General features: G+C 32.7%; 2 protein-coding genes across 3 annotated transcripts; one reads left to right on the top strand and one right to left on the bottom strand.

Moving 5' to 3' along the window:
* Positions 1–239: 239 nt before the first annotated feature.
* Positions 240–10,265, bottom strand: LOC128172413 (microfibril-associated glycoprotein 4-like). 2 transcript variants are annotated; one of them, XM_052838213.1, is made up of 11 exons: positions 10,136–10,265; positions 8,467–8,529; positions 8,183–8,245; positions 7,980–8,024; positions 6,914–6,970; positions 5,605–5,737; positions 4,181–4,249; positions 3,946–4,082; positions 3,445–3,541; positions 3,016–3,186; positions 240–2,142 (listed from the first exon to the last, which is right to left on the bottom strand). In XM_052838213.1, exons 1-11 carry the CDS (start codon positions 10,154–10,156, stop codon positions 1,841–1,843), a joined length of 1,158 nt encoding a protein of 385 aa, XP_052694173.1. In that variant the 5' UTR covers positions 10,157–10,265; the 3' UTR covers positions 240–1,840. The 2 variants fall into 2 exon arrangements, with proteins under 2 accessions (XP_052694173.1, XP_052694174.1); XM_052838214.1 differs by lacking the exon at positions 10,136–10,265 and adding an exon at positions 9,990–10,086.
* A 2,775-nt stretch (positions 10,266–13,040) lies between these two features.
* LOC128172447 (complement C1q-like protein 3) lies at positions 13,041–14,247 on the top strand. The gene is made up of 2 exons (XM_052838243.1): positions 13,041–13,396; positions 13,644–14,247. Exons 1-2 carry the CDS (start codon positions 13,135–13,137, stop codon positions 14,090–14,092), a joined length of 711 nt encoding a protein of 236 aa, XP_052694203.1. The 5' UTR covers positions 13,041–13,134; the 3' UTR covers positions 14,093–14,247.
* Positions 14,248–22,084: the final 7,837 nt, after the last annotated feature.

Below are 22,084 nucleotides of genomic sequence, written 5' to 3'. Positions count from 1 at the left end.
CTTCCGGGTGTTGAACATTTAGAATAAGTTCAGGATCGGGGATGCCATTAAAACACCAGGATAAAACTCAACCACAAGAAGATACTTGAAAAGAAAACATCAACCTTGAAAAATTATCAAAATCCCCAACTAAACAACAGAAAAAGTTAGAATCCTGGACGCTGCTTAAAAAATACAGCATCCCACTTTTGACACCGGTTTGTAACAAGTCGAGCTACAAAAGAAAAACACCGTTTTTCTAACACACATCAATTTATTCAGGATGGCTAAATATATAAATATCACAACACAGACAAAGATGCTGACCATTTCAAACAATACAACCCGAAACCCGGGGCTATCAACGTTTCAAAAACTCTTCAAAAAGAAAATATAATGCTACAAGTTCTCGTATCTGACGGATTTGTCGTTTCCAAGCTCAGTATCAACTATAAACAGCGTATAGGAATTGTACTGAATTAATAAATATTAAATGCATAAACTTGCACCGATCGGGAAGCTTTAGTCAAAACACGCAGTCTAATTCTATCTGGTAAAATCAAACCCCCTCCCCATTTGTACTACAGTGTAGGTATGCTAATTAAGTCCTCATAATTTCCAGTAAATTGTAAATAATTCAGTCAGCCTTATCTGGACATCCGGACAACTCGTTATAAAAATGAATAACCTATTTGAACTTATGAGTGCTTAACCAAACGGGATGTGAACGAGTGTTCAAGTGATACTGCTGCTGGAACTAGTATATATGTATAACCTTCTCCAAACAAGGAATACTTGTCCTTTTCTATCTGGACACAAACAACTAATCAGAAATCTGTACGGATCATGGACATTCCGGACAAGTATCCTATATTTCCGAACAAGCATATTTAAAATATTTTATTTTTAAATTTTAAATAATAAAAAACATGTTATTCCTATACAAAGCCTTGTCAGGATTAATTTAATAACACGGACACATATTTCTATGTCAAAATACGCATATAGCCTTAATACACATCCTTGCAATATTTTACACTTTAAATAAATTGAAATTAAACACCTTCTGAAGTAGTGCGCGTAGCGATACACTTGAATACGGAAGCTCGCTATGAAGACATAGTTCATCAATCAAGGTGACCGATAAAAGCAATCACTGATCACACTGAGGTAAAAATACGGGAAAATAGTGGTCAGCATCTAAATACAATAATACATGATATAACAAAAAATTAAGAAATGTTGCTAACACAAAAATAAGTGTCAGAATACGTTGCATGTTGAAGAGTGAAGCGGTTTGTGAAGCATATTCCGTACATAGAAATTTTTGAGCGGTAAAATGACGATTATCTCGCGGAAAGAGCATTAAAATGGCATGGAACTGAACAGGATGATTAATTTTGTAAATATAAAGATGTTTTAAACAAATATCATGCATTTACTCGATCGAATAACGTGTCAAAGCAAATAAATTGATTTCGTAAAAATGTAAACAATGAACGGGGGTAGTGTCAAAACACGAACGATAATTCAGAACATGTAAATGATTTGGTGAATCACGTCAATAATAGGTTTTTGATAGGTAAACAACAAATAACTGAACATGATACGAGGCATTTTAACTAGAATTGCATGTCTGATGTAAGACACAATGAAATATTAATAGAAATACTTAATTGATCATATAACATTAATTTATATATGAATGTATAGATAACAATACAATGAATATAATACACATTTTTGTTATAATATAAAAAAAAACAAAAAAGTTTGTAATTTAAAAAACTACCTAAAACAATAAATGAAAACTATTCCTAAACCATCGGAATAATAATGAAGATACAGGACAAACATCAGATCATTTACTGGACTTACACGATGCACAATAAAATTGATTTTCTAAACGCCGAACCATAATATAGGAAGTTTTCACACCGACATAGCTTGAACTTATTAGATACCAAAAGTTACATGTTTCAGTTGTCAAACAGGTTCCGTTCCCATAAATCCCATTCAGGTTTGTCAGCGTACAAACGTTATACCACCACGCCCCCTGGCGAGCAAAAGTACACCGCGCGGGGGCGTTATCGTTATCCCTGTCAATGGTGCTGAATTGCATGCCACTTGGATCTGTACTTCCATGATTGTCCATGCCGTCGCCTATATAAAATTATACACATGAATAAGAAACTTGGCAATGAACAGGAAAATATAATTTTGTAATTTTGTTTAAATATTAATTAATAAAACCGGAAGGGGGTGGGGAAAACCGATCGCTCCGCTGATTTTGTTATATAGATTTATTTTTTCCATGTGTTTTTTTTTTTCTTTTGTGGTACATGTATCAACAGGTGATACAAATATCAAACTGGGTCTGGATTTTAAGAGCGTGTGCTAACCATTGTGACAATCAACTATTCAATGATTGGTGTTTCTTTTGTTATCTAGTTTTTTAAAGTTACATTTGTAATAATGTATACCAGGTTATTTTCGCCCTACAACACTTGCATAAACATTACATAAAAACGTAAAGTCACGCAAAGATAGATTATACGAAACTACCCTTTATCAAAGTTTCCACCAATCAAAAAGTCTTCGTACTCGAAAAAAAGAAAAAACTTTCTTCACGAAGACTGCATTTTAGCGAGAATTTGGGACATCTGATTGGCTGAATAACTGGGTTATGTTCTAACATTCGCCCAGACACGATTTGTATAAAAGAGATAACCTGGAACATTGGAATTCGCCCAGTCTTAAATTCGCACGCTGAGAACGAGGGCAAAAGGGGCGAAAATAATACAGGGGCGAATAGTTTCCTGTTTACAGTAGCTATTCGATATGGCAGGAAAACTGATAAAACCGTTAATCAAATTCTAACAAATATGAAAAGGAAGAGAAAAAATGAATGAAAGTCATGAAAATGTGCCCCATTAATCAAACTGATTAAACAAGTTCTATGCAATTATTTACATTTAATTTCAAAACGTTCATTTTATCAAAAAAACTATACAAACTATAACAAAAACAACCTACCAGCATTTCCTTCATACGACCCGGCTTTAAGACTCAGTCTGTAGCCATCGGATTCATCAGCCACTTTAAAGTCGCCGTATTTGGCGTAATACCAGAGTCCACTGAATGCTTCTAGACGAACATACAAGTCAGTGGTTCCTAAAGTAGTAAGCTTGTGAAGATTGTCGTTACCTGCAAAACAATGTATGTCGAATTGAAAACTTAAGGTATTCAATCATGATAAAAAAAATCAAGAAACAAAAGAAACTGTACAAATAAAAACTCCAACGCCACTTCATAGCACAGTATCTTGCCGGACACCAAAACACATTCAAACCAAAAACAAAATTATAACAGTGTGTAACGCCTCAATGAGATTCCTTTTTAAAAGAAATTCGTTAGAAAAATACACACGCATCTATAGTAAATAATAAGTTATAAACTCCATACCAATCCAATGCTCTCCTGATGCCACTCCAAAGCCATTCTTGTAACTGTCCCATTGACGATAGAAATTAACAGACCCGTCTCGTCTGTGTTGGAACACCTTCATTTTTAGAAGAATAAAAAGACATTTTGGCACATACAGAACTATACAGAATGTGTATTTGAAGTATTATTCATTTTCTCATCATTTTTTAAAAAAATTATCTTATATTCCGTATTACTGCTTTTCACAATACTATTTTTCTTTTTTACTGATACGTGTGACCAAATAATAAAATGCTGGTTAGACTCTAATCTTTTACTGATAAATGATAGTTACACATTAATTCCATGCGCGGATCCAGGAAAAAAAATCAGGGGGGGGGGGTAATTGCTTTGCCTGAGGAAGGGAGGGGGGCATATTTGTGGTCATATTATGATGTAATTTGAGGTTATTTGAGTTTTACATGGGGGAGGGGGGTTAAAATCCCCTGACCCCCTCTAGATCTGCTTGGATTTTATTACCGTCCATCCTCCACCGTCCGTTGTCATATCACAGTACACGACGACTGGCGTCTCTGTAAGTGGGTCGGGGTATACAGTGTAAAGCCCATCACTATCGTTTCCAAACAGCTTTAGATCTTTGCAGTCACTGAAGATTTCTGTAGAACATACAATCCATTTTTACTAGGTTATTATTTCTGGACATAATTTATCAATGATTCCATACCCTATTATGTCAAGCAAAGGTGAATCGTACCGGTTCCATTAATTCTTCTTAGATAGCTTCGGTTAAGGCGCAACATATTTCCGTTATCGTTGGGAGAATCTGAAAACGAAGAAATAAAACGAAGGATGCTGTGATTTTGATAAGACAGGTTTCTGTAGCACATACTTGAATATATTTCATTTGTCAAATAAATAAAACATTTCAAAAGCATCCCATTTTATTAAGAAAAAATACTCTTATTTTAACTCGCGTGTTATTTTTTTTTTATTATTAGAGCTACTACTGAATTTATAAAACACTCATTACATACATCCGTCTACTATTGTGTATAACCTTAAGGTACTTTACTACGAATATACTTTAAGACACTATACCACCAGATGGCGATCAAAATGTATTTGCTAAATCGTTTGTATCAACTGGTTTGGTAAAATGTCGTCATAGCTCAGTGGTTAAAAAATTTGGCTTGTGAACTGCAGATCCCGAGTTTGAATCCGCCTGGGTCTATTGATTACATATTCGAAACACGCGAAATTAAACCTTTGAAAATATGATTATTTATGCAAAATTTCACATTTTTGTTGCCTTTTTGACTTAAATATGTCCTATTCATTATGCTATCCACCACAATCAAGAAATGTTTTACTGATTAAGAAACTATTTCAAGTTGTAGTAAGCCACTTTAAAGAAAAGCGAGTGCATCTGAGTACAGAGCTGCGAAATTTTAAACACAAAAAAAACCTTTAATATCACAATTCAGGTAGAACTTTTGGTCGATAAAGCATAATTAATATATTATTCTTTTACAAAATATGGTATTGTAAAGACAACGCCGTCATTTTGTCCAAGTAGTGAACCATATCGTAGAATACATTTTTAACACATAATTTTTTGGGAGTTGATTTTAATCAACTCTCCTATGCAGTTACTCTGGCAAACCGAAAGTGAAACAGTGTTTGGACCTAAGGACAAATCATCACCGCTGACAAGACGTAGATCTTGAAAATAATAGATAAATTCGGTGTACCGTATGCTGTTCTATTGTTTTTCAAAAGAAACGTATTTATAAATTCATTGAAAGTAGTCAGATTTTATATAGTACGAACAATTTAATTGTTTTTGTAGTTGTATGTATTCCTACGCCAGAGTTCAATATAGTCTCGTTCAACCAGACGCTTGGCTGTCTCCGTAAATCTCCGACAAGCAGAGAGTCTCTCTTGGTAGTCGGAGATTAACGAAGACAGCCGAGCGTCTGGTTGAACGAGACGAGAGTTCAATATTGCTTAGATCCAGACGTATACAATTCTTAGACACATTTCGATTACTGATACACAGTTTGATGGAATTAATTCTATCTTTAAATATTACACAACATGATTCATATGGGGTTTTCTTGAAATTCTTGTCGGAAAAGTTCGAGAATTCATATTGTAAAAATGTCGATTTTATCTTACCTTGTCCTTGAAGGTACAGGACCGCAATAGTTGCAACAGTAGTTGATATAACAACGGCAATCACTGACAGGATCACAATTATACATGGACGTTTGGAGTCTTTAGTATGTTCTTGGTTACTGTTGGAGTTTTTCTATAGAAATCAACATTGATACTATTTTGTATTAATGTAAAAGTATTATATTTGGCGTGTGTACTATATTTTGCGGAAATTAGATTTTCAACAAGTTCGCGTGTATTTGAATTAGCGTATTCCTGAATGTGATTATTCATATGCAAATATTCAGGTCATTTAACGATGTACTTGATTTAGCAGAAGTTATCTTTCGCCCAAAACGCTAAATACGAAAAAAAATTGTGAATTCGTAGAATACACAGCCAAATGTAATACGTTTACAGTATTTGGTGTGTATCTATTTTGCGTTATTGGTTAAATATAACTTCGGCTCAATCAGGTACATTTATTTGCTTAATACACATGCATATGTTTAAGAAAAAAAGGAACATTTAGCAGTACGCTAATTCAAATCAACATCAATATGTTTCAGTACAAGGTATTCTTAATCAATTATCTCATACTCTACAGATATTACCTACACAAAATGAAATACATGTACACTGACATTAGCATGAACAATAATATTATATATTTGTTTTTTATTTTTTTTATTTTTTCAAAGATATTTTATGACAGTTATTCTTTGATGTCTGAAGCTCACAGTTCGCCATTTGTTACCTTTCCATACGTTTAATAATCAATCAGCAAACTGAATGACATACTGTAGAGGCACATATTTTCGTTGGGTTAAAATTTCGTTGTTCTACAACCAAATAAAATTCCGTTGGCATTTAATTTCGTCATATCGTTATCTTTAAAATGTATTACCTATCAACTCTGTATTTATTAATACTTTGGTTAAAAAATGCGTCATGGATTTAATTTCATTTATTTATACTGCCAACGAAAATAACAAAATTATATCCTCAACGAATACGTCTGCCTCTACAGCAGTATTATCCGGTAATTGAAATATTAAACGAGTATATTGTCATGAACACTACTATAAATTCCGAAATAAACGCAAGGAATTATTAGTTATGTAAAATCATGCAAAAAGCATAGATAATAAAATTTCGTTTTTTTTTCGGACAGATGTACTTAGTGAAAACTGTGATTTTAAAAAATCGGCTTTTGCGAATTTATATTTTTCAACTTGATGCTAAACAGTTGAATTGCTGAATTAAGTACTCGCATAAAATGAGGAATGTCCAGTATCTTAGGATTTTTTTTTTAAATACGAACTAATACCTGTTCTACATGATCAGGATTATCATCTTTAATTCTAGGAAGTTTCCCCTGTCGGCCCTGCAACACAAAACTGCTGTTTTTAAAAAAGACGAAATAACTGTTATATTATCTCTTTAATTGTTGTTTTATACCAACTGTCGTTGATTAAGAGATAGTCAAATTTTGAATAATATGGGAATTTGCTTTTAGCGATCACATCAAAAATGTATGCTACAGTATTTTGGAAATCAATGATTATTAAATTTTATTGATCAAAACAACAACAATAAAAATTGTATAAAATGGCATTCAACAAACATTAATGCAGCCATGGTATCGTTAATGTAGGTGTTTAGTATTATTTTAACAATGCTTTAATCATCTTTCGGACATTTGTTGTGTGAATTGATCTTGCATATAAAACTTGTCCTATGATGAATATGCAAAACAGGATAATACAAATAAACCTGTTCATGTATTTGTAAAAGTACCAGAGAGTCAAAATACAAGGCATTTATAATTATTTGAAGCAATTGGAGCTTTAAAAGAGTAAATTTACATCCGATTTAAAGCTGAACACCGCATGTATAAAGGCACCGTCCGTCACACAGAGATATGATCCCTTTTGATTCCAATACAAACGAAACTTATAATCGATGTGCAATATTAACGCATTGGGTAACAATATATATCGCCAAATTTAGATGTCTATCTCTATGCCGCAATAAAGTGTTGTTTCTCTGTATCATAACGTAAAGTCTCCAGTTTAAAGATCACAGGAAACTTTATTTTCATGACGAGCGGTAACATTTCAAGAGTTGATTTCCTCCAAAATTAAAGTGATTTTTTTCCCATTTGCATGTTTTGCGCTTGTTAAAAAACCATATCTTGATGTAATTTAGTAGAGTGGGTTTAAATGTGAATATTTTACCGGGTCTGTTAAGGATATATACATGTAAGTCCCATTGACCCGATTGTCAATTTATATATACATATCCAGTAATAAAAAAAACCCAGTGATTATTCATTCTGGATAAATGAACTATAAACAAAATCTTCATCAATGCTAATCAAGTGTAATCCTTACCGATTTTGGTGTTATGAATTTACCAGTCTGTCTGTCATAAAAGCCCTGCAGTTAAAAAAGAAACACAAAATATACATTTCATTAAATTAACAATTTAGCATTAATTGCAACGTATTTACTATGAACAGGGATCAAATTCAAAACCAAAGTTAATTTCATACATAGGAAAGCGTTTCTACTATTTGAATTAGCTGAATACGTACCTCTGAAATTTTATCATATGTAGTTGAAGTTGAATTGGAAATGACCGTGTATATCGCTATGCTCTGCAAAAGGAAACGTTTTTTCTATATTGTAACGACGCTTGGTATTCTTAAAAAACTCTTAACCAACACATTGGCTTCATCAATTTTACGTGATTATTTGAAAATAAAATTTTAAAAAAATCTTTGCCAGCGAGTTTCAGCTACAATATATTAAAAACGGGTATAAAATGCATTTTTTAATGTTTGATTCTCGTAAAAATCATTATTTACTAAAAACATACCTGTTTTGAATCAATTGAACTGCTGATAGCTGAAAACTGTGCGTATCCGGAACCTCTCGAACCCTGAACATAAAACAATCAGCAACTGATTACATTCTTTAAATTGTTTAGTGTTTATTAAAGTGTTTATTTACGCCTAGGGGAAATTTACCCCAGTTACATGGACGCGGTTATCTTAAAACGCGTAAAATACCCCCGCGTGTATGATAAAAAAAAAATAAAACTTAAGAATAGTAAATCATTAATCCGGGTATTTAACACTCACGCGTATTGATTGGCCGTAGAAAACACTTACTTAACCACCTGCGTAATTAACCACTTTTACAGTATACCTGGTATGAATGAATAAAAAACAGATGGGCACATTACGTTTTTGCTATATGATGTATATAAAATGTCACTTATTTTAAAAAGAAAAGCAAATGATCTCTTTCATCCTATTATCAACACAATCACTTTGTGGTAGTGAATATTAAAAAAAGAATTTCAAGAAACAAAAAACAAAAAACCCAAAAACCCAAACAAGACCCCCTAAAAAAACCCCAAACAAAACAAAAACAAACCCCAATACAACAAAAACAAAACCCGAAACAAAAACAAGTATTCCTTTTAAAGGAATGGTCGGCATTATATATCATTTATTATACTTTCATTTTAAATACTTAAATCTGATTGGGTTAGACTCAGTTTATAATCCGTTCTATTACCCTCAGCGTTAGCAACACACTTTGCAACGGGTAACACAACGAAATGTTACGTGCGCGTAAATTATGCGCATACGGTTCGCCGTAGAATTCACGTCATTTCTATATAAAAGCAGTAAAAATATTCTCTAAAATTAAGACATTCGGTATAATATAATAAATAGTGCCTGTTTCGGAGGATTGTCGCGTCGGTTGACAATGGTTTCCTCGGGGATGTTAATTTCAACTGTTACCCTCCCAAACAGAAACTATTTATATATTGTCAGCTCTGTTTATATCATATACGCTACATGCAGTAGACTATATATAGCACCGTTTTATTGATTTCCGAAATGGCAAGGCATGAATGAGCTTTACTTTAGTAGGCGAATTATACTTCCGTCTAATATTCTTACGAATATGTGAAAAAAAAACGTGATTTAAATCACTATGTATGTAACACAATAAATGTTTTATTTTCAGGGTAAACGGATAAAATTACTGTTTCAGTAATCTACATCTAATTAAAGATTTGAATAAGGTTGCCATTGCATAGTAAATAAAATAGTGCAAGGCGCAATGCGTGCGCAAATAGTTAAATTTGCCGGATGTCTCATATGGACACAACTGTGATCGGCCAAAGCCGATCACAAAACAAAAAAAACCCCAAAAAACCCAAAAAACAATAATAACTAAAAGAAAATTCTTATACTCGTTGACTTTACAAAAAATCTAAAATCTTAAATGAGCGAGTCAGGCCTTCAAAACAAATTAAACACACCAAACAATACATAACGAGTATCTGACCTTGACATATATTGCTAAACAGATACGACTTACCTTAGACATATACAGATACGACTTCTCCAACAATTTACACGAAAATTGACTCCCACGAAATGAAATGATTCCACAGTATACAGTTATGACGCACTTCAGACCTATACAGATACGACTTACCTCAGACCTATACAGATACAACTTACCTCAGACCTATCGGAATACATTTTTTAAAGACTGACTATCCCAAACAGTGATCTGATGTGTTTGATTCGCAATGGTTTTTTTCAGCTAATTTATTTTGAATTTTCTTTTCATAAGTGCCAGCTTCGTGATCATTGTATCAAATTATCTTCCTGGTCGTTGTCATAATAGTAAATATCCATGCATCAACATCATCCTTTGTCAAGTATGCACCTTTAAATTTCAACAGAGCAGCTTATTGCATAATGTGAAAATAACTGTACACCCCTTGCGTTAAGTAAGTCATATGAAATCTGTGTGATGAATGCTGGTTTTTTTATTACATATACACACGCTTATCCCATTTTCAATATTATAAACTAAAAGACACAATAACATAATAATTGTGAAACAAATGACCTGAAATCATGAAATGTCTTACTCATACGACAGGGAAAATCAGAATTTATGAATGGAAACTTTTTTTCCCTTTACACCGGCTGTCATTGAAATGTGTTGGATATCATATAAATGTGTATGAACAATAAACAGACAATCAAAGAGTAAAGAGTAAAATCTCTGACCAATTTTTGGCAGTATATAGGAAGCAATGTGCATTAGTTGATTTTTTTCTAATGAACGTTTAATAAATATTTATATGTGGATTCAAAGATAAAGTAAGCGAATCGTGTCTCTTTATGCAAATAATTTAAAAGGAATGAAAAGTTTTGTGCACTGTTATTTTCTTCCTGTTATGTTAAACATTCAGAGTTAAAGGGATATAGTAACGTATGTGTAAAATAGGGTGCACAGATACATATAAATACATTGGCTAATATAATTGCATTTTATTTCGGTAGGGTAATTAGTTTAATGGAAATGCAAAAGGTGAAGAACAAAAAATAAATGATACCTTTCTTTTTTAGATGTATCAAATATTATCACATTGACTGTCATAAATTAGATTTTCATCTCTTAAATATTGATTGGGAATATATTTCACTTCATTTAATTTGCTATATGAACTCTGAATGGAATGATAAAAAAATACCAGGCCTTAAGTAGGCGGAATAATCGTTGATGATATTTTGAATTATGGATCTAATAGATCTTTGAAAGACATTTGCTTAAAGGATCTTTTTGCCATTTATTTATATTTTAAACATTCTGATTTAAAAAAATCTTTGCAGTAATAATGTTTGCTTTTGTTTGGGGAGATATCAAAGTATAATTGGCAATATCCCAAAAACAGTTAAACCACTATTGTGATCTGTAACAATATAAATAATTGAAATACTAATTAGGAACTTTTTTTTCTTCATAAACAACGATTGCACGTTCACATTTAATATGATGAAACATAAAATAAAAAAAATAAACGATGAATTATAATATGATCAATTAGTAACATAATGATGTCATAATTCTAAATTATATATATATCAGTAAATAGATTCTGCAATATATGTGCGACATACAGCATGGATATGTAAATGACTTTAAAATCTATATACATTTATATTCTACAAATATCAAAATAATGCTTAAGGTGGCTCTATACACCCACAGTTTATTCCAATTTTCAATAGAAGACCACAAAACATATGCTTATCAAATATTAAAATGACGATAGGGATACTATAGGTATTTTTAAAGAATTTTTTAATGTTTTTTCGTGTTTTTGTAAAATATTTTTTAAAAAGACAGCTATCAACAAATTGAGAGAAATTATTTTTGTCATATGATGGATATTTCCTTCGGACACATAAAAAAAAAATATAACACTTAACATTCAAAGATGTTATTATTGCAATTTTTTTAGTATTTCCCCAAAACATATTTTTTCATATTTTCTTACTCTGTTGACAAATCATCAGAAAAAGTTGCTTGATGTTATAAGAAAATGTATTTTAATAAATGTGACATAAAAAATTGAATGAAAACCATTGCAAATAAACACAAAAAATATCTTAAATTTTATTTGGTATGAAAGTTCCTCATGTAAGAGTTATCGTTCGTAAGTCCCAAGGCCCAAACACCTTGGGGACTTTTCATTTCTGAGTTGAAGAAAATTTCCTAAATATAATGTTGGAATGATAAATACATACATATTTTATAATAGACTTTGCCCTGTATAAGTGAATATATTCGCTTTAATGCAAAACTAAGTCAAATAAATAAAGGGGAACATTGACTACGCTAATAGGATTTATATGTATCCCAACCTGAGAGAAATTCAAAGCAACCCTCTCATCCCCGTTAGGTGTCGATATTAATGTGCATTAAAGTATATTATGATTGAATTATTTTCACCTGTTTAGAATTTTCTTTCACGGTATTCAACCAAAAAATACGTTTTAGAAATTTTTGGAAAGTTAAAAAATTTAATGTTCTCAACGGGAATCGAACTCATGACCTACTGGTTTGTAGTGAACCCACTAACCCACTGCGCTACGGCGTAACATATCGAACATGCTAAAGAAACTCTTTAAAAATTTATACTTGATTTTATTGTTTATTGCGATAAATAATACCACACAACGTGAAGGTGTCACATACCACATTACTTGTAAGTAATGAATTTTTCAATTATCAAATTAAATCTATCCATTTAACAAATTTTTCAAAATAACGGTTCCCATACAATTCACCTCAGTTTAAATCAGCCAGTACCGGAAATGCATGTTACCAGATTTACTTTTTTGCGAACTGCGTCATCAAAAAGTGGTGTATAGAGCCACCTTAAATACAACTTCTTTCTTTCTCTCTCTCTCGTTTAATAAGTTAATGTTAAACATGTATTCTGAAAGATCACGTGGTAAACGTCTTTCTCCCTTTAAATGTCATTGTATCGAATAAACCTTGAATTGTAACTGATAAGGACACAGTTTGTCGCTTGTCACTGCAAGAAAAGACAATGCATTTATTTGCCGCAATTGTTTGCTTCTTCGGATATTTTTCAATTAGTTCTGCCAAAACTGAGGAAAAAATACATGTAAAGGATGAAATCAATTTACGAAATATGATTTTTGAGCTAAAATCTTTACTTTTGGATCAAAATGAAAGAATACTGGCATTAGAGAGGCAAAATGCTATGCAATCTGAAGAAATAGCAGAGTTTCGAACTATGATTCAAACTCAAGATGAAAAAATATTGCACTTGCAACGCCAACGCGCATGTAAAACTAATATTAAAAATTCATCAATATTAAAAGAACCCACATCAATGAATGTCCAGATGAAGAAAGCTTCGGCTTTTAAACGATCTGGAATTCCTGAAAAAGGTAAGCTAATGAAAATATATATCTGATTATTTACAAGAATCAACCTTTTATTTATGATGTTAAATTTCAATTGAGGCCAATATACCATTAATATAGTATTTATTCACCTCATATACTTTGATTTTGGAATGGTAGAAAAAACGATTTAATCATTTAAACCTTTGATAATATGTTGGTAAGTATTTTTTTTTTTAAATTGTATTTGTTTGTCACTTTAAACCAGGTTTATTATCATTTTTTTTTTCAGTGATACAAACATCTGCACAACAACGAATAGCTCGAGCTGCAGACACTACAATCGCCTTCTACGCTTACTCCTCTCACACATTCCCAAGACCCAGTGACCACTTCATCCTGAACTTTGACACTATAATCACTAACCTCGGAAACGGTTATCACCCGCATTCCGGAACATTTATTGCAACTCGGTCTGGATATTATGTCTTTACGTGGTCCTTTAGGATTCAAGGTGATGCTCATATTTCGACCGAACTCATGGTAAATGACACGCCTAGAGGTTCTGTTTACTATGACGCAACAGAGAAAGTAGGTGGAAACACTGGTGGGACGGTTGTCGTTCACGTTAACCAGGGTGATGAAGTCTTTATACGTACAACCAATACTAACTATAACCTTGGTGACATTTTGAGTGATAACGCAGGAAGAACTTATTTTGGTGGTTGGCTTTTATTCTAAAAACCCCAACAATAATGGGTTTTCATTAAAATATACCACCTGCTGTTGTTTTCATTTAACAAACTTAACAAAAAAACAAAATTTCGAAAGAAAAGGATCAGGATGGATAGACAGATAGATAGATAGATAGATAGATAGATAGATAGATAGATAGATAGATAGATAGGAACACTTCATCACGCGGGTATGATAAGGCACCTAACAGCGATCAAATTCCTCTGATCGATATGACGTCACAATAAGAAGCATGATGTCATATTTTACTCAGAAACATGTCGATTTTAACTTTATCTCTGGTTTATATTATAAAAATTACAGACATAAAATATCACTAATAACTCTTTTAACTGAATATATCTTCGATTTCTCTCTATTACGTATAATTATCATTCATGACGTCACAAGCATGTTTAAAAGAGAAGATCATGTCGGGAGACAAATTATCGGAATGCAGTGTAAACAATGCCGAATTAAGACTTATTTAATACAGATACCTAAGATTTAGATGAGTGTCAGTTCGAATATAATCAGGATAATACAGGCATGGATATTTTGTTTAATCAGCGAGTGTTATAAGGTAAGCGGATCGACATTTATATGGCTTGACCAGCCTTTCCTCTGTCAGTGTGTACAAAAAATGGCAAAAGTGTAACACTACCCTGGATATTAGGGAAGATGATTTTGGTAAATATCAACGGTATATGACCTAAACTACATGAAAAGTGCTGCTAGAATCCTGTGCTTTGTTGTTTTAAACGAAAAATACGTAGTATTTTCAATGAAATTTTAGAAGTTGAGAGGGTTTCCGATAAATATTTACAATATTTATTTTATGCGATGTACAATAGGATTCTAGCAGTAATACTAATAAACATGAACTTATTTCCAATCGAATTATTGTAGAAAACATACAAATGAACTTCGGGGTAGTGTTACACTTTTTGATTTTTTGTTAAGGTAAAAAAGTGATCTATTTTTAACTGTCACGTGATACCATGGCACGGCAGCTTCAAAGATTGAGTCGATTCCGAAGTAGAAAAATAATATCTTGGTGAACTCTTTCACTTGGTATTAATATCCAGCGCTGTTTTCATAAAAATAAACATTATTTAAATTGATCATAGTTTTGACGGTCATTAAACTATGAGTTGCCTTAACCTACCCGCGCACTGAGTTTTTAATTTTCTTCATTGGCATTAAATCAATCTGAAAGAGGGCATTTTAAGCAAGTACTCATAATACATGTAATACAGTGTCCATGCTCAATACATTCAACCTTTATATAGTTTAAGAGTTGCAGCTTATCAGCTTATCAGAACATACCAAGTAGAACTAAAGTCTGTCCCAAGATATGAATGAAGGGGGTAAATTCCCAAGATAACTTGATAACAGACCACCCGGTGCATTGTGTTTTCAGACTATTTGATCTTTTAACAAAAGATGTACTTATTACGTTTAAATCCAGTTTATTTACTTTAAGATTTTAAGCCTAGTACGTGTACTATTTTTGTAAATGCCTTTATCCTTCCATATGTAGTGTTTGATTTTGTTTTGAAGGGACGAGCTGTCCCGAATAATTGACAGTATTTTACTTTATTGCTCATGTTCGTTGGTTATTTTCCGTGCTTTCATGCAATAACTGCTTATCTTATAGATCCAAAATTTAGAGATATCGGACATTGTTGTTTTTTTTAAAGGACTTATCATACACATTATAATTATTTTCTTCTAAATTAACATTATAATGGCAGATGTAGGTATCGTACCCCTGTACTGTCATATAATTAAATGTATTTTACTTAATCAGGCTGTCTAGAATTCAATCCTTTAGTTGGCGCACAAATGCCACTTGACATCGACTGGACTATTTTTCACCAAAGATTTCGTAAAAATCGTGATATACTGGAGCAACTGGGGCAAACGTCATGTTAGAGGACATGCAGTTTTATCTATGATCCTAAACTCTGTATAAAAATGCCCCAAATATAACAGCATTCATATCATTCTATTTCAATCTCTATGGCGACGAAACAAACAATATTGAAGTTGAGATTGGTTTGTTTTTCTTTTCAGCATTAGAATGATTACAAATAAGCCTCTAATTTTAATTTTTTAAAGAAAATCTATTATAAAAATCAAAAAAATAGATTTATAAAAGAAAACTGTACATTTCTTTAAAATTGAATTCATTTTAATGAAAAGATATGGTTACAGAAATATTTTTTTTCTTTTCGAACATTTGGTTATTATTGAACAAGCTTGATACACACCATTTGGTAAGTTTAAAAAGAGCACAAACAAACAAAACAATGACCTATATATATGTTTTCAGTATATTTTAAAAGTCAATACTCAGTCTTAAAGTCTAAAGTCTAAATCACCTCAAATGTATGCATTTTGCGTTTAAGGACTTGATCGTTAAGGAAGTTTAAGACTTGATCAAAAGATTTGTAGTGACACCGGGGCTTGCTGTTGTATGATAGTTTTATAAGACGAGGCGTTTGAAACAATGATAGCTTAGTTCAACGTTCATTTCATGAATTGAAATATTTTTGGGAGGGATCGTTTCGAGTTATATTTTTGACAATATTGTAATGTAATTTAAGAAAATTTGATAGTCGGGGAAAACTCCAGAAAATTTTGTAGTAGATATTTCAAGTTTTAATTACAGAACATCACTATACAGAGGATTAACATCGTTTCATGTTATTTATTTTTGGCAGTCATAACATTTTATAATACACAAACTGATGATTTTCTGAAATGTTATATGCAATTAAAGTGAGAGTTTACTAGTAAAAAAGATACAATCAATTGTATGAAGTTGAAATATGTGAAAACAACTGGTGTTAGAAAACCCGAAACAAAAGGAAATTATGATTAATGGGTATCACTTTACAATTTTTAAATAACAACCAGTTTTATCAAAGTGTGTCAAATGTGCTCCTGGTTTGGTCAATGTTTTCGGCGTCGTAAAGTACTGTACTAAATTTCCTTACAATAAAGTACTGTTTACCTATGTAACAAGAATTGCTATTATATTCGACGACATGCATATTCACTTTTAATTTTACCCCAAATTTTAATAAGCAATGCAACAACAGTTGACAAGTTAACACAATGATTGCGTAATTGCCATCAATTATCACATTTGCATTAAAATGATTTTTGCATAGTTGCATATTACCACAACTGCGCTGATCAACAATATGAGACCCAATTTCATCCATGTACACTAAAGAATATGGCCAAAAAACACAATAAAATAAAATAATTAATAAAAAGTGTATATTGAATATTTAAGAATATCAGTTAATAAAAAGTGTATATTGAATATTTAAGAATATCAACTTCATAGTGCTGAAGAAATAATAATTTTTCAGCGGTCAGAATAACTTATAATACATTAAACAATCAACCATTTCATATGAATAAGCACGGATATTTTACGGTTTGTGTGCTTTTATCCACAAATATAAATATGTCATTCTTTATATAATTAATTTTTAATGAAGATATACTTTTTCTGATGATTAAGGTGTGTACTTATTACAACGATTTTACACGTAGACCGAGTAATACATGTAACAAGGATTGAATGTTTTCAATTGATATAAAAGCAAACTACATTGTAATTCGATATAGATTCAAAAACAAACATTTAACAATGAATGATGACTATTTGTAAGCTGTCGTTACAAAATTAACAGAATGGTACAGGCAGCATATCCCTCACTAGAACTAGACGGATACAATGCACAACAAAATTGATTTTCTAAACGCCGAACCATCACATAGGAAGTTTTCACACCGATATAGCTTTCACTTAAGATACCAAAAGTTACATGTTTCAGTTGTCATTCCCTTAAACCCAATTCAGGTTTTTCAGCGTGCAAACGTTATACCACCACGCCCCCTGGCGAGGAGTAGTACACCGCGCGGGGCGGGCGTTCTCGTACGTTATCTATATCAATAGTGCTGCATTTCTGGTTATTCGGATTTGTGCTTTTTCATGACGTCGCCTATATAAAATGATACTGTAAACGTATAATAATTGGCGTTTACGATAGTTCGCTGAAATTAGTTTTGGAACAAGTTGGCGTAGATTTGAATTAGCGTATTCCTGAATGTGGCTGTTCCTTTACATATATACATGGCATTTAACGATGTAATTTATTTAGAATGTCTCTAAACGTACGTATTGGTCAGAGGTTCCTAAAGTCGTTAGCTGGCAAAAACCGTCGTTACTTGCAAAAAAAACGTGCATGTCAAATTGAAAACTTATGAGATCCTTTTTTTGAAAAAAAAATGAAGAAACCAATAAAAAAAGTCAAATAACACTTTCCCCAAGAAAACTCCATCTCACCAGAAAACAAAACATATTTGAATTATACCAGGCTACACTGAGTGCCTCTAGACGTACGTATAAGTCAGAGGCTACTAAAGTAAATAACTGGTAAAGATTGTCGTTACCGGAAAAACAATGAAATTGAAATTGAAGAATTAAGAGATTTATTTTTAAAAAATAAAGAAAATACTTGTGTTTTGTTGTAAAAAGCTGAATTTGTATAAAGATTTTGAATAAATCTTACGTGAAAAAAAATGACGCTGTTTTTTTGCCCGTTATAAATAAGTTTCTGAAACGTTTTAATTTGTTCCGATTACTGAAATACATTCTATTTTCGATCGATGGTTATTCGAAATCAAACAGTTTAAATCATGGCCTATTTTCAGGGTAATTTATGGTTTGATAAAACTTGATAACAACGGTGTTCAATTATTAAATTCCACAGATTTTCCAACTCTCTATTCATTGACAGATACATGTCTATTTTTTAAACTGTATTTTACTGAACCAAAAGTGACTGGAATCTCTGTATGACCGTAGATGGTAATTTCTCTGTTGTTCACAATCATTGGTGTCCTCTCTTCATCTCCGAGTCGAGGTTTGACATCAGAGGCCATGTTGTCAAAAATGCTTTTTGAAATGATCGTTGATGTCGATCCAGTAGCATCTAGAAAATTTACGTGAATTCCACCAACCAATACAGATACATAAAGGCCATCATCCCATTTCTTTTAATTTTACTAATATGCCCTAAACAAATTTATTCATCCTAGTATACATTTTCTTAGGTCATTTATGTCCATCATCCGCCGTACCCAGACCTAAAAACTCGACGGTTTGAAGGCCATCATCCCATTTCTTTTAATTTTACTAATATGCCCTAAACAAATTTATTCATCCTAGTATACATTTTCTTAGGTCATTTATGTCCATCATCCGCTGTAAATAAAATAAATTTGTTTGTTTGGTGTTTGATCCTTGTTGCCTTCCATTGCCACCGTATGGTCTGTTCTTGGTCTCTTTTTTGTTGATACATCGGACATTCCCTCATGAAATGATCAGGGGCGCGGCAGATGAATCATTGCCTGTTGTTCTGATTCTGTCGTCCACTAAATTTCGCTGTCTGTCCGGATTCCCAGCGTTCCAATCTCGTCATTTTTTGCTTTAGGGTATCCGTCAGATCTAGTTGGATTGTATCTAAACAGCTTCCGGAGTTACTCCTCTTAACTTCCGTATCGTCACCAATCGCTCTGACAGTCTGTTTCCATTTTTCTCCTTCACCAAGAACGGTCTCGTAACGCTCAATGACCTCTACCACATCTGCTATGGTCTGGCAATCCTTGTGTATGCAACGGCATTTCATTTCTTATGTAATACTTTTATAAAGCTGATTAATGGACAGTGCTTCCTGCGCGAAGGCATCTAAGTTAGGGAAGGCTTTCTGTGACATTTGTCTTAAATCATCGGCAAGTGCCACTATGGATTCATTAGGGGTTCGTCTCCTAGATTCAAATCTAGATAACCACCGATTCTGATGCCTAGAACTTCCAAATCTCTGCTCTAGTTTGTCAACCAGTACGGAGTACATCTGTCTGGACTTAATGGGTAGACTTATGTTAAAAGTGCGAGCGGGACATCGGAGACAAGCTACTAGCGCCAACGTTCCATCTTCCCATTTCCGCGCACACCTCTAAATATGAAATATTCTTCTGCCAATCATCACCACCTGTAAAAGCTTCCGGTTTCAGGTTCAACCCTCTCGCTGCTCCGAGTCTCGCCTCCAGTCACCGCCACCTCGTCTTTCTTGGTCAGTATTCCTGAAGATCATTTGGACGGTTGTCGTCAACTTCCTGGTGTTAAACATTTAGAATAACTTCAGGATTGGGGATGCCATTAATACACCAAGAGATATCTCATCCACAAGATACTTGAAAAGAAAGCAACATCAACCGTGAAAATTATCCAAATCCTCCACTAAACAACAGAAGAAATTCGAATCCTGGATGCTGCTTACAAAATACAGCATCCCACTTTTGACTCCAGTTTGAAACAAGTCGAGCGGTTTTTGCAAGAAAAGAAAAAACACCGTTTTTCTGACACACATCAATTTATTCAGGATGGCTAAATATATAAATATCACAACACAGTCAAAGATGCTGACCATTTCAAACAATACAAACTCTTCAAAAATAGAATGCTACAAGTTCTCGTATATGACGGATTTGTCGTTTCAAAGCTGAGTATCAACTATAAACAGCGTATAGAATTTTTGCTGATTTAATAAATATTAAATGCATAAACTTACGCCAATTCGAACAGCTTTAGTCAAAACACGCAGTCTCATTCTATCTAGAAAAATCAAACCCCTCCCCATTTGTACTAGATATGCTAATTAAGTCTTCATAATTTCCAGTAAATTGTAAATAATCGAGTCAGCCTTATCCGAACATCCGTACAACTCGTTATAAAAATGAATAACCTATTTGAACTTATGAATTAAGAAATTCCGAACATCAATATTACGGATTCCGAACAATGTGGACAACTTGTAATTCTAAACTTGAAATAGTTCAAATAATTATAACAGTTACTTTTGTAGAACGTAACTAATTACTAGAACTATAAACTCTGGAAAGACTGGTCTACATGGTTGCTATACTTTACAGATTCTGTCCGGACGACGAAGTCCTTATACATATTAGCATCGTCTACGACCAGGTTCTTCTTGATTTTCAACTTTGTATGGAGTTCTCTGAGGAGTGCTCAACCGAACAGGATGTGAACGAGTGTTCAAGTGATGATGCTGCTGGAACTAGCATATATTTATAAACTTCTCCAAACAATGAGTACTTGTCATTTTCTGTCCGGACACAAATAACAAATAAAAAATCTGTACGGGATCTTGGACATTCCGGACAAGTATCCTTTGTTTCCAAACAAGCATATTCAAATAATAAATAAACATTTGATTCCTATATAAAGCCTTGTCCGGATTAATTTAATAACACGGACACATATGTCTATGTCAAAATACGCATATAGCTTTAATACACATCCTTGTGATAGTTTACACAGTTTACAGTTTACAGGAAGTTTGAAAGAAGACGTTTGTGAGCGGTAAAATGACGATTATCTCGCAGAAAGAACATTTATAAAATGGCATGAAACTGAACAGAGTGATTAATATGGTAAATATAAACATCTTTAAAACAGTTATCATGTATTTACTTGATCCAAGTACGTGTTTAAGCAAATAAATTGATCTCTCAAAATTGTATACAATGTACAAGGGTAATGTCAAAACACGAACGGCAATTCCGAACATGTTAACATTAGAATGTTGGTAAAGCATGCCTATAACAGGTTTTTGACAGGTAAACAACAAATAACTGAACATGATACGAGGCATTTTAACTAGAATTGCATGTCTGATTTAATACACAATGAAATATTAAGAGAAATACTTTTTTGATCATAGATACATGTACATGTAATCATATTACACCACCCCCACTTAAAAAATGAAAACTCTCCTGAAGTTACGACAGTCTAAGTAGAACATTTTTAGAATTGATGATATTGATGACAGAGTCCATGGTCTTTTTCCTCTGCAGGAAAGCAGCCTCGAGCAATAAAATGAACAA

Source organism: Crassostrea angulata, chromosome 2, assembly GCF_025612915.1.
Source record: "Crassostrea angulata isolate pt1a10 chromosome 2, ASM2561291v2, whole genome shotgun sequence".
NCBI classification, from domain to species: Eukaryota; Metazoa; Mollusca; class Bivalvia; order Ostreida; family Ostreidae; genus Magallana; species Magallana angulata.
Note: the sequence above shows the minus strand (reverse complement) of the source record. Positions and strands in the feature narration are given on the sequence as shown.

Bases quoted from the DNA above. Each gene is read 5' to 3' on its own strand.
- LOC128172413 (XM_052838213.1), bottom strand. From the start codon at position 10,156: ATGTATTCCGATAGGTCTGAG. The intron at 8,530-10,135 runs GTAAGTTGTATC...TTTTATGTTCAG, and splicing joins TGTATTCCGATAGGTCTGAG to GGTTCGAGAGGTTCCGGATA. The intron at 8,025-8,182 runs GTACGTATTCAG...TTTTAACTGCAG, and splicing joins CATATGATAAAATTTCAGAG to GGCTTTTATGACAGACAGAC.
- LOC128172447 (XM_052838243.1), top strand. From the start codon at position 13,135: ATGATTTTTGAGCTAAAATCTTTACTTTTGGATCAAAATGAAAGAATA. The intron at 13,397-13,643 runs GTAAGCTAATGA...TTTTTTTTTCAG, and splicing joins ATCTGGAATTCCTGAAAAAG to TGATACAAACATCTGCACAA.